The sequence below is a fragment of the Lampris incognitus genome, chromosome 3, assembly GCF_029633865.1.
Source record: "Lampris incognitus isolate fLamInc1 chromosome 3, fLamInc1.hap2, whole genome shotgun sequence".
Classification (NCBI taxonomy): domain Eukaryota; kingdom Metazoa; phylum Chordata; class Actinopteri; order Lampriformes; family Lampridae; genus Lampris; species Lampris incognitus.
In genome coordinates this window covers 33,674,383-33,686,585 of record NC_079213.1, presented here as the reverse complement: position 1 = coordinate 33,686,585, position 12,203 = coordinate 33,674,383, and the positions used below count along the sequence as shown (strand labels likewise).

At 47.0% G+C, this 12,203-nt stretch overlaps 1 protein-coding gene across 1 annotated transcript in view; it reads right to left on the bottom strand.

The window, feature by feature from the left end:
* The window catches only part of abcc9 (ATP-binding cassette, sub-family C (CFTR/MRP), member 9), a 157,664-nt gene that overhangs the window by 103,338 nt on the left and 42,123 nt on the right, over window positions 1–12,203 (bottom strand). Inside the window, exons 11-15 of the mRNA XM_056275655.1 lie at window positions 8,067–8,229; window positions 7,919–7,959; window positions 7,674–7,816; window positions 7,161–7,269; window positions 3,261–3,368 (exon numbers count right to left, since the gene is read on the bottom strand). Coding sequence (XP_056131630.1) covers window positions 3,261–3,368; window positions 7,161–7,269; window positions 7,674–7,816; window positions 7,919–7,959; window positions 8,067–8,229 — 564 coding nt within the window. The remainder of the gene's footprint in view (window positions 1–3,260; window positions 3,369–7,160; window positions 7,270–7,673; window positions 7,817–7,918; window positions 7,960–8,066; window positions 8,230–12,203) is intronic.

Here is a 12,203-nt window from a genome sequence, read left to right as displayed (position 1 = left end):
GTACTTGGCCAATTACCCCACTCTTCCAAGCCATCCCGGTCGCTGCTCCACCCCCTCTGCCGATCCGGGGAGGGCTGCAGACTACCACATGTCTCCTCCCATACATGTGGAGTCACCAGCCACTTCTTTTCACCTGACAGTGAGGAGTTTCACCAGGGGGACGTAGCCCATGGGAGGATCACGCTATTCCCCCCAGTTTCCACTACCCCCCAAACAGGCGCCCCGACCTACCAGAGGAAAAGCCGGTGCAGTGACCAGGACACATACTCACGTCCGGCCCCTACCTGCAGACACGGCCATTTGTGTCTGTAGGGATGCCCGACCAAGCCGGAGGTAACATGGGGATTCAAACCAGCGATACTCGTGTTGGTAGGCGACGGAACAGACTGCTGCACTACCCGGACACCTCACCTTGTCAATTTTCTAACAGTCACAGAAGTTACATTTTATAAAGACTCAGAAACTTAAAAAGTAATAACAGGGGCGTCCGGGTGGCGTGGCGGTCTATTCTGCTGCCTACCAACAAGGGATCGCCGGTTCGAATCCCCATGTTACCTCCGACTTGCTCAGACGTCCCTACAGATACAATTGACCTTTCGCAAAGTACTGCCCCAGAACAGTGCTTGTCCAATCCTACCTTAGCAACAGTCCGTCAAGCTTTCAAACACACAACAAAATGCTGAAACGGTGTGCCTATGGGATCTGCAAATCGGATACTAGATATCTGAAAAGTTTGGAGGGGGTGTAATTTTCTTTCCCTTCCCGAAACCCAGAACGCAAGAAGCGCAATGTCGGCAATAGATTTGGCAGTATAGCAGACCCCATGACCAGCTTAATCCATCCAAAATCAACAAAAATACCTGCTCCAAGCTAAGCTTGCTACTAGCTATTATTGATAGCTAATACAGCGAACGTAGTATTACTGTTACTTCTTCCCACACAATGCGCTGATTTCTTCCTTCATGTTTTGGTGTTTTCCGGCTACTTCCTGGATAGTTCTGAAATGCTTGACAGGCATAGCAACAGTAACTGTTGGCTGTATCTGTGGGTTGGAAGCCAGATGTGGGTATGTGTCCTGATCGCTGCACTAGCGCCTCCTCTGGTCGGTTGGGGCGCCTGTTCGGGGGGGGACTGAGGGGAATAGCGTGATCCTCCCACGTGCTACGTCCCACTGGCGAAACTCCTCACTGTCAGGTGAAAAGAAGCAGCTGGTGACTCCACATGTATCGGAGGAGGCATGTAGTAGTCTGCAGCCCTCCCGGATCGGCAGAAGGGGGGGAGCAGCGACCGGGACGGCTCAGAAGGGTGGGGTAATTGGACAGATACAACTGGGGAGAAAACGGTGGTGGTGGTGGTGGGGGGGGGGGGTAATAACAGTGTACACCATTTTGCTCTATTTTTTGAGAGGTGAGAAGTAAATCTTAAAGGTTAAATCAACGTGGCCGTTGGAACGAGTGTTTCCTTTCCCTGTGTTTGTGTTTGTGTATGTAAACCAGGATGGACCTGTGTTTGTGTATGTAAACTAGGATGGACCTGTGATCATGTGATCATGCAACGAGGACTTGACTTGAAGTTTTTCATAAAAAAGTCATGCTTGTTTCTTTCCATTAGTTTACACCGGTATTGTTTGGATGAGCAAGTGGACCTGTTATGTAGTATTTCTCTACAGTCCTTCACCCAGCATCTCTTCACCAGTGTGTAGAAACCCAAGTCAGCTTTTTGCATTACAGGAAGTGAATCTCTACAGTCAGATTAAGATACAAACTGGCTTTTCTAAGACTTGTCACACCGGAAGTGGCTAAACCACCTGGCGTTGGTCCTCCCTGTTAAACAACACATCTTTACCCCCATCTAAGTTAAATTAAATCACTGGATCACAGGATCAGCAGAGGATCAGCAGGTGGCCGAGGTGAGACAGACGTTCATGGCACGTGGAGGACGTTGTTCTGTATATGAATTTCTGCACACCGGAAATGCCGTCAACTTCTGGCACTTACTAGTGTTTCTTTTGACTGTGTCTTGGTACGCTGGCAGATCATTTAGTTCTGGAAAACTAGACACAGCTAAGAATGGTTTCTCGCCGGTTTTGTTAGGGAGCAAAAAACAAATTGATTATTTGTCAAGGCGAGAATGGCCACTTCTGGATTTTTGCGCCAATCTGATTGGTTGACACTACACGACTTTCACCAATTTCAACTTCCATCCAGCCATCCATTATCTGAACCGCTATCCTGCTCTCAAGATCGTGGAGATGCTGGAGCCTATCACAGCAGTCACTAGGTGGCAGGCATGGAGACACCCTGGACAGGCCGCCAGGCCATCACAGGGCCAACACACACACACACACACACACACTTGGGGACAATTTAGTACGGCCGATTCACCTGACCTACATGTCTTTGGACTGTGGGGGGAAACCCACGCAGACGCAGGGAGAACATGCAAACTCCACACAGAGGACGACCGGGATGATCACCAAGGCTTCCCACCTGCAGACACAGCCAACTATGTCTGTAGGGATGCTTGACCACGCTGGAGGTAACACGGGGTGATTTCAACTTGTTCTTGCCGGGCTGCCAAATATCCCGTCATGCTCAGCGCAAGTGGAGAATGCCCACTGGAAAGTGAATTTCACTGCTCTGTGTTAGGAAATGCTATGCCCATGTATTTGGGATACTTTGTGGGCGTGTCAAGACTTCGTAATGGCAGCTGTTTTAAAATAACATAATGAACCATGTTTCTTACATAGTGCCCATTGAAATAAGGGGTCAAATATTATGGACCAGATGTCAATCAAAAAAACACCTTCTTTTTCATTCGTCGACACTTGCTCTTGACACCTCGGATTTGCATAAAGTTGATCAGAGGTCTACTTGTGACCCCGCCCCGCCACTTCATCTCCATTTTTTGGACACACCTTGACACAATTCTCCATGTCCATTCACCTCCTCTTCTCATAGGAATGAATGAGAGGTGAACTTTGCATGCAAAATCAACTTGCCCGCGGACTTTCACCGAAAGTGAAGCGGCGGTGCCGGACAGCTTTGCCGCTTCCAGTGTGGCTTCACCTTAACTTCAAGTCTCAGGGTAAGAGACTATCAAATTCATATATACCAGGATGAAAAACACCCTTGAACCCCAAATCCTTTATCTTTCAAACTTTTGATTGGTGATTGTGAGAGACATGTCCTTCACCTTTCCACTATTTGACCAACATAGCCGCCCCCCCCTTTCCACTTTTGGTGAACTTTGACACTGACCTTGACAGCCACGTCCTCTGTCTCAGTGGGTCTCATCTGTCGCCTGGTTGGCTGCTCATAGTTGTCCAGATGGTACCTCATGGGTTGCTTCCTGTTAATGGCCTTGGTCTGTGGTGGTGTGTGTGGGTGATGGTGGGGAGAGGGGGGAGATGTGTGTGTGGGGGGAAGGGGTGGTAAGGAGTCATTGGGAGAGAAAAAAAGAGAGATTCCCATGAATAATAAACGTTGCCTCCCTTCCATCCGCTTCAGCCCCTTGGGGAGGAGATAAAGTTGGGGAGTCCCTCCCGTCTAAGCCCTGCGGATGTAGCCCCACTAAGGTTTAAATCTCACAGCTATACCCCCACATCCTCCCGTTCCCTCTTCCCAACCGTCCATGCTTCTGCGGGAACAGCTCATACCGTCCCGCTTCGTATGTGAGGTTAAATGAAATCTACAAACAGGTACAACTGGGTCAGTGGAAGACTCTGCAGATTCAGAACAGCCCTGAACAGCATGGCTGCAAAATATGGTGTCATCACAGGGAAGCAACAAGTTGAACAGGATTGTTGACAGTTCCCCAAGAGAGATGTTGGAACATCATGTCAGCGGTTTTGTTTAAGAAAAAAAAAAATCAGGTACTATCACACACAAAAAAGTGGCACTGACTTTCACATTCTTGCTGATTTGATCATAAAAACAGACATGATAATCTCAGTGATATCCCGCTGGGGTGAGAACGTCACTGTACATCTAGACTATCTGGAAACAGACAGGAAGAAGAACAACATCGACCACTCAAAATCTCAAGACTGACCACTTGTCACATAAAAATAAGGCGTTATTTCTGTTCAGTAGTCCGTCCATCCATCCATCCATCCATTATCCAAGCCGCTTATCCCAGTTGGGGTCACAGGATGCTGGAGCCTATCCAGCAGTCATTGGGCGGCAGGCGGGGAGACACCCTGGACAGGCCACCAGTCCATCACAGGGCCAACACACACACACACACACACACCACACACACACACACACACACACACACACACACACACACACACACACACACACACACACACACACATTCACACTGAGGGACAATTGAGTACGGCCAATTCACCTGACCTTTCACAATATTAAAAAATATTTGAAAAACCTTCAACAAAGCAGAAGACAACAGTGGGGGAGGAAAACAAATGAATGGTGATGCAGCTCTTTGCTGGGTTTAATCATTTAAACTGACAGCAAATGAATGGATGTGCTGTTTATGGCTTTATCAATTATCGGCCTGACCAATATCGGATCTGATATTCAGCATTTTAATTACTGTCGGAATTGTTTTTTCTTTATCCCAATGTCAATACAATAAATTTGTTTTAAAAATGCGCTACTTTGTCTCTGATGCAGCCCCCTCTCTGTCTGTAGTCACCTCTCTCTGTCTGTAGTCACCACTTTGTGGTCTCGAGCAATGTCCCGCCCACACTATCTGATTGGTCACACGTCATGAGTAATAGCCTATCAAAGCTTAAGGCTATAGTGCCACACACAGGCAGTGGAACGCATTGCAGACTGGAGCAGCTCCAGTTAGCGAGTGGAGCTGTGTTTCGAAGGCAAGGCAGCAGATGCTGACCAAGCTGCAATAAACATCACAATTCTCTAGGCTGAACTTCAAAAACACCACAGGCTTATGATCTATTCTCTCCCCCTTTTCTCCCCAATTGTATCCGGCCAATTACCCCACTCTTCAAGCCGTCCCGGTCGCTGCTCCAACCCCTCTGCCGATCCGGGGAGGGCTTCAGACTACCACATGCCTCCTCCCGATACATGTGGAGTCGCCAGCCGCTTCTTTTCACCTGACAGTGAGGAGTTTTCACCAGGGGGACGTAGCATGTGGGAGGATCACACTATTCCCCCCAGCCCCCGCCCCCCCAGAACAGGCGCCCCGACCGACCAGAGGAGGCGCTAGTGGTGCGACCAGGACACATGCCCACATCCGGCTCCCCACCCGCAGACACAGCCGATGCTGTCTGTAGGACGCATGACCAAACCGGAGCTAACACGGGGATTCGATCTGACGATCCCCGTGCTTGTAACGGAACAGACCGCTACGCTACCCGGACGGCTTTATGATCTATTTCTATGATGACAGGCATGCCCAGTTTCCCAGTTACACCACTGAACATGCCCAAATAATGCACTCTGGTGCAGTGATGTACAGTTAAGTATAACGAGATAACAGTTTGTGTAGCGACAGCTATATAACTGAGTCCTGTTGGTGCAGCTGGAGTTTATTGTAGCTAGATTGTTATGGTGACAGCTATATAGTACCTGAGTCCTGTTGGTGCAGCTGGAGTTTATTTTAGCTACCATGTTGTGGTGACAGCTATATAACTGAGTCCTGTTGGTGCAGCTGGAGTTTATTTTAGCTAGCATGTTGTGGTGACAGCTATATAACTGAGTCCTGTTGGTGCAGCTGGAGTTTATTTTAGCTAGCATGTGTGACGTAACATTACTCGCCCGTATGAGTTGGTGTTTTTACATGTTACAGGTGGTCATAATAACGTAAGCTGATGTTTAGTCTCGTGGAGCTAATGTAATTACCACGGATGTGTAGACTCGCTAGCCATTAGCTAACGGGTCGGACCCTTTAGCTGACTGGTTAGCGCAGTCGCCCGGTGTGGGGAACCCACGTTCGAGTCCCGGCTACCCCCTTAATTCTCACTACCAGCTAGCCAAGGGATAGCGAGTGTACACATCCGAGGTTGTTAAACTGTTACACTAAGTTAAATGCGATGGCAGACGTAACAAGTTCATTTGTCGATGATTCAAGATCATGCTGACAAGTTCTCTTTTAATCCAACATGTGCTTAAAAGCATTTCAACAAAGTTTTGTGTTGGAGTTTGTATTATTCTACATTTTTAAACCAATATGTTAATATTTACTGCAAATGTACGTATATTGGCTCCAAATATCGGTTATCGGTCCCCTACCAATAATCAGTATCAGCCCTGAAAAAAACCCCAATATCGGTCAATCCCTAATTTGTTTTGATATGTTTATTGCTGGAGATGGATTTGAAACGCACAGACTTTCATCTGTGGACTGGTAAAAAATACCTCGAATTGAGACAAAATGAAACAAATGTATTTATATTGTACAAATGAATACATATTTGAATTCATAAAAACATTTGAAAATTTGAATTTAAAAACTTATTGATCATCCATCCATTATCCAGACAGCTTATCCTGCTCTCAGGGTCGCGGGAAAGCTGGATCCTATCCCAGCAGTCACTGGGCGGCAAGCACACACACACACACACACACAGGGACAATTTAGTACGGCTGATTCACCTGACTTACATGTCTTTGGACTGTGGGAGGAAACCAGAGCACCCAGAGGAAACCCACGCAGACACGGGGAGCACATGCAAACTCCACACAGAGGATGACCCGGGACAACCCCCAAGGTTGGACTACCCCGGGGCTCGAACCCAGGATCCTCCTGCTGCGAGGCGACCGCGCTAACCACTGCGCCCCTTATTGATCATATTATTTACAAAAAAACCCAATGATATATATTATTTAAAATCTAAGTAATAACTGAATATTATTAGATTAACGATGAAGATTAGATTAAGGTTTCTATAGACAAACATATGTGTGATACAATCACAGAAAACTTCTACAAATAGTGGCGTTAAAGAGCTATTAAAAATCATTGTCTTTGTTTCACCTCCTCACTCTAGTTATAGAATCAGGTTTTAAAAACGGGATATATTGAAAATAAATATTTATATAGACTTAAAAGTTGTGGTAGACGACATTGGGTGAAGCAGGATGAAAGGCATCCACTGTTCCATGGTATATCAGTTATAAGAGTGGGAGGTGACAGCTGACTGGTGTGGTGTCAGCAACACTCACCGGTCCCGGATGTTTCTTACACGTCTCCAGCGAGACAGATATGTCTCCGTTTCTCCAGCTGTCATCTCCGATCTCATCACTCTGGAGAAACTCTCCCAGCTTCTGAACACTAAACAAACACACACACACACACACACACACACACACGCACACACAGCATGTTCATAAATAAGTGTGATGATGACGATACTATCCATCTCCAGGGAGTTCAGTGTATCACATCATTCTTATCGCAGTTCCTCAGAGCTCGGTTGGATTTACCACCGGAGTCTGACTCAGCATGCTACACAGCATTCCCAGTTGGTCTTGTGTGTTTTAAAATTTCCATGCCCCCCCTCATCACTCTTTACAGCGTTTCCAGTTCATGGCACCAGTACCAGTGCATATATCTCACCCGTTTACATTTCAAGTCCCACCAAGAGTACACCAATTGACGCTACAGATGTCAACGCTGCCAGCGTGGCCTTCAGGATTCCCCAAAGTCCCTCCCATCTCACACACACACACACACACCTGATCAGAGCCTTGACAGCGAAGCGGACTACGGTGGAGAGCAGAAAGAGGGGGGTGACCAGGATGTGGAAGAGGGCCAGGGCAGCGAAGGCCTCAGAGGGACTGGGGCCAGTCCTGTCCAGGAAGTGATGAGTCACAAATGTCTGGACGAAGGATCAAAACAGTTTGTTTCAATGCTTTATTCCAGTAACCTAGTTTCCGCCATTCTACAGAAGCTCCACTCAAGAGTTGTGTGACAGACTTACCGCAAGCACAGCGGCGATTGGGATGGCAGCATTCATGAAGACTGCAGGGACAGAGAGGACACCAAGGCAACGTACATTACGTACAGGGTATATTCTATTAAAGTAGTGCCAGAGATGCAGAAAGTGAAGTAACGAAAGAGGGTCTTACTGGACAGCGAGGTGTAGAGAGCAAAGGTCTTGAGACTGGTCAGCTCTTTGCCTCGGGTCTCCTCCACGCTGTCACAGAAGATGTTCTCCCAGGCATACAGCTTCAGCAGCTTAATGCCTTTCAGGATCTCTGTGGTCTTCTTCAGGCGGTCTGTGGAGTAGTCCTGAGGGGAGAAACGGCGGATAGAGAACGTGAATTATCCATCCATCCATCCATTGTCCAAACCATCCATCCTGCTCTCAGGGTTGTGGGGATGCTGCAGCCTATCCCAGCAGTCATTGGGCGACATCCTGGACAGACGACCAGGCCATCACAGGGCCCACACACACACCACACAAACACACACACACACACCTAGGGACAATTTAGTATGGCGATATTAATTAATTAGTTGGTTAATTAATAATTAATTGGTGATAAGCATAATGTTATTAATAATACTTATCATTATTGTTATATATTATATAATATTATTATATAAGTATTATTATATATTATTATTAATAATAATAATTTAGTATTATTATTTAATGATCATTGAAAATGATAATTTTCAGTAAAATCATCTATATCCATCAGTATCCCCTCACTCCTTTGAAATCGTCCTTTAAAGTAGCGTCAAATAGCAGGATGTATTTTTTGGTCATGTGCATGTATTAAAATAGAGGTGAAACACTGCTGTTTCACCTCTATTTTCACCTCTAGTTACACCTCACACTGCTGTTTCACCTCTAGTGTTTCATCTGTACAATAGAGATGAAACTCTGCTGAAACGTGCTTTGGATATAATAGGATTCTCATTCTCAAAATACAATTGGAATAGATACCTGAACAAATCTGCATTTGAAATTTGGTGATTCTGTATCTATAAATTAATCAGTATTGTATTCATTGAGCTTGGTCTACGTGTCTGGTGGGCCCAAGGACCACGGCCCTACCCTGAGCTGCGCCCAAAGAGGAAACACCGAGGGCGGTCTGACAGGACACGGAAGCGGGGCAGGCTAAGCTAACTGCTAGCCCATGCAGACCGGCAGTTAAGACAGTCAACCTGGCTGGCGTTCGTTCTACTGGACAGCAGAATTTTTGGACTGTGTTGTTAACTGTTTGTGTTTTTTTGCTTTGTTCTCTGTGTTTTTGTATGTTTTTGGTGGTGTCGTCGTGCTGGTAAGAAAGAGAGATCAGCCAGGAAAAGGGCTGGCTGTACATATGTAAAGAACGTATGGCAGTCTGAGGCATACCTGCCAACATTAGGCTGTGGAAAAGAGGGAGATTTTCTGGGGTATCGGCAAATGGCCGATACCTCAACGCCCCGGCCCCCATCCATGTAACCCTACACCACAGATCAATTGAATAAATACAAGGATGTGAAAGTAAAATTACTTTTGATTAGTCTTAAATTCATAGCTCACAGTAAAATGAATAAAAAAACATACAAAATGTACAAAAAAGTGATCAAAAGTCAACATCTAAAATTTACATCACAAAAAATATCACCAAGTGCAAAAATTGTAAGAATTCAACTAACTCCCGCCACCCCATCCCTCCATCGGGGGGGGGGGGGAGGACAGAGAGAGACAGAGAGAGAGAGAGAGAGAGAGAGAGAGAGAGAGAGAGAGAGAGAGAGAGAGAGAGAGAGAGAGAGAGAGAGAGATTACTGTCTTCCTGCACTGTGCTGACGTCTGACACAGACATACTGTACATAAATGCTGACTGTATATACTCAGCCCGGTTTGCACATGTGCATATTATTTAGCTATAGCTTTAATTGTATATACTGTAACGTGCATGGATAAGTAGACACGCTGGCCGCTGGCTGGCGAGTCTGACCCTTTAGTCGAGCGGTTAGCGATGTCTCGTGCGGTGCGGGTGATATGGGTTCGCTTCCCGGCCGCGGCAGTTCCTGTGGTTGCGTTGTCCCCGAATTCGCTACAATACCTTAATGTTCCCACCGTATTTGTGCATACTTTTTATATTTTTATTTTTAATCTGAATTTATTTTATTTGCTGCATTTTGTGGCTGTAAAAGGTTTGTTTGCATTGCAACTGGAGTAAAACAATATCTAACCTAACATTTCGATTTACAGTGGGCTAATAAATTTACAAGTACCATATTTTCCATCAATCAATTTTGTGCATATGAATATAGTTACCCCACAATGACCAGGTCAAACGAAAAATCACGGATCTTGCCTTTAACGAGTTACGTTGGCTTGGTTCTCCCTGAGGAGTATTTCCGAGCTGTTGCCGAGTCAAGAAACACGTTTGCTGAACTCGTCACAAAACGCAAAAGAAATCCTGTTCTTGGCGACTAGCGCGGCCATTTTCTCCTCTGCCTCGGCGGCCTGACCAGCCTGCGACACGCCTCTCACGGTGGCCGCGCCGATGCTAGCGACTCCCCTCTGTGCCTCTGCGGTTGGTTTGTGTTTCGCGCCGTTAGCATGTTTGCTAACGTCGTGTTTCGCATCGTGCTCTATGCCAAAGTCGACCCGACATAGCTCACAGAACGCATGGTATTAGCTGAGGCGGCTCGCTGTTAGAAAGGGGACGGTCTCTGTCCGAGTGGACTGACATTCAGAAGCGTCTTTGACCCTGAGAGCAGGATTAGCGGTCTGGCTAATGGACGGATGGACTTCTTTCCAGCGTCAGACATTTTCGGCGGCGAACCGCGGACTTGAACGTCAGGCAGGCTCGTTTGCGCATGCTCAACTCTGCCCCCGGGGTTGGGTTGCCAGGTACCACGACACATATCCCCCCACAGAAACTGAGAAACACCCATTTGATTTGTGTCACTATGAAATCGGGAGATTAGAGGGAGCACAGCGGGAGAAAGGGTTAAAAATCGGGAGTGTTGGCAGGTATGGGGACGGATGTTGGGTCTGAGGACGGATGTCCTTGCCTGCCTAAGTGTTTGTTTCCTTATTATGTGGAATTGGCACATGGGAAGGACCATGTGTCGACCATGTGATGGCCTGGCGGCCTGTCCAGGGTGTCTTCCCGCCTGTCGTCAAATGACTGCTGGGATAGGCTCCAGCATCCCCGCGACCCCGATTGGGATAAACGGTTTAGATAATGGATGGATGGATGTATTCATTCACACAGACATACACCCAGGCACACATATACAAACATTTAAAAAAAACTGACATTGACAGCAAAAATAACTAGCACGTGATTCTCTGTAAAACCAAAAGATGTATTTCGCCAGACATTTAATCCCTGCTGGGACTTAACGTGCATGTGATGGTGGTGGACACAGCAATTTCAGCACATATCCAGATAAGCAGCCCTCAATAAGACCTGATCCTGGAACAGTGTCCGGAGCAAATCAGGGTTTTAAAGGTACAATGCATAATGCCGTGTGCCGCCATGGCTCTGTGGAGGACTGCGACAACACACGCACGCTACTGACGACAAGAAACATGACATATCTTACAGTTGAGTCAACATAGGGAATTTGTTTGAGAAATAATTAAGTTTAATTGAGTTTCCTATATTAATCCCTTTGGGGAAATTAAGTAACTGCAAATTAACCCATCCTAGCTGTGATGTGTGTAGCTTGGAGCAGTGGGTTGCTGCCTTCATGCTGCACCTGGGGACCAACTTCAGGTCTTTTCCCATTGCTTTCTCAGGTCAGGGGCCCAGGCAGGAGTATTAACGCTAACATGCATGTTTCCTGCATGGGTGAGATCGTGGATACAAGCAGCTGAAATGAGTTTCCTCCATAGGGTGTCTGGGCTCAGCCTTAGAGATAGGGTGAGGAGCTCAGTCATCCGAAGGGAGCTCGGAGCCGCTGCTCCTTCATGTCTAAAGAAGCCAGTTGAGGTGGTTTGGGCATCTGTTCAGGATGCCTCCTGGGCGCCTTCCTTTGGAGGTTTACCAGGCATGTCCAACTGGGAGGAGACCCCGGGGTAGACCCAGAACTCGCTGGAGGGACTCCATGTCCAGTCTGGCCTGGGAACACCTTGGGATCCCCCAGGAGGAGCTGGAGGGCGTTGCTGGGGAGAGGGACGTCTGAAGTGCCCTACTTAGCTTGCTGCCACCGCGACCCGACCCCGGAGAAGCGGTTGATTGATGAATGAATGAATGTTTCTTTTTGATGGTGGGGGAAACCGGAGCACCCGGTGAAAACCCACCACA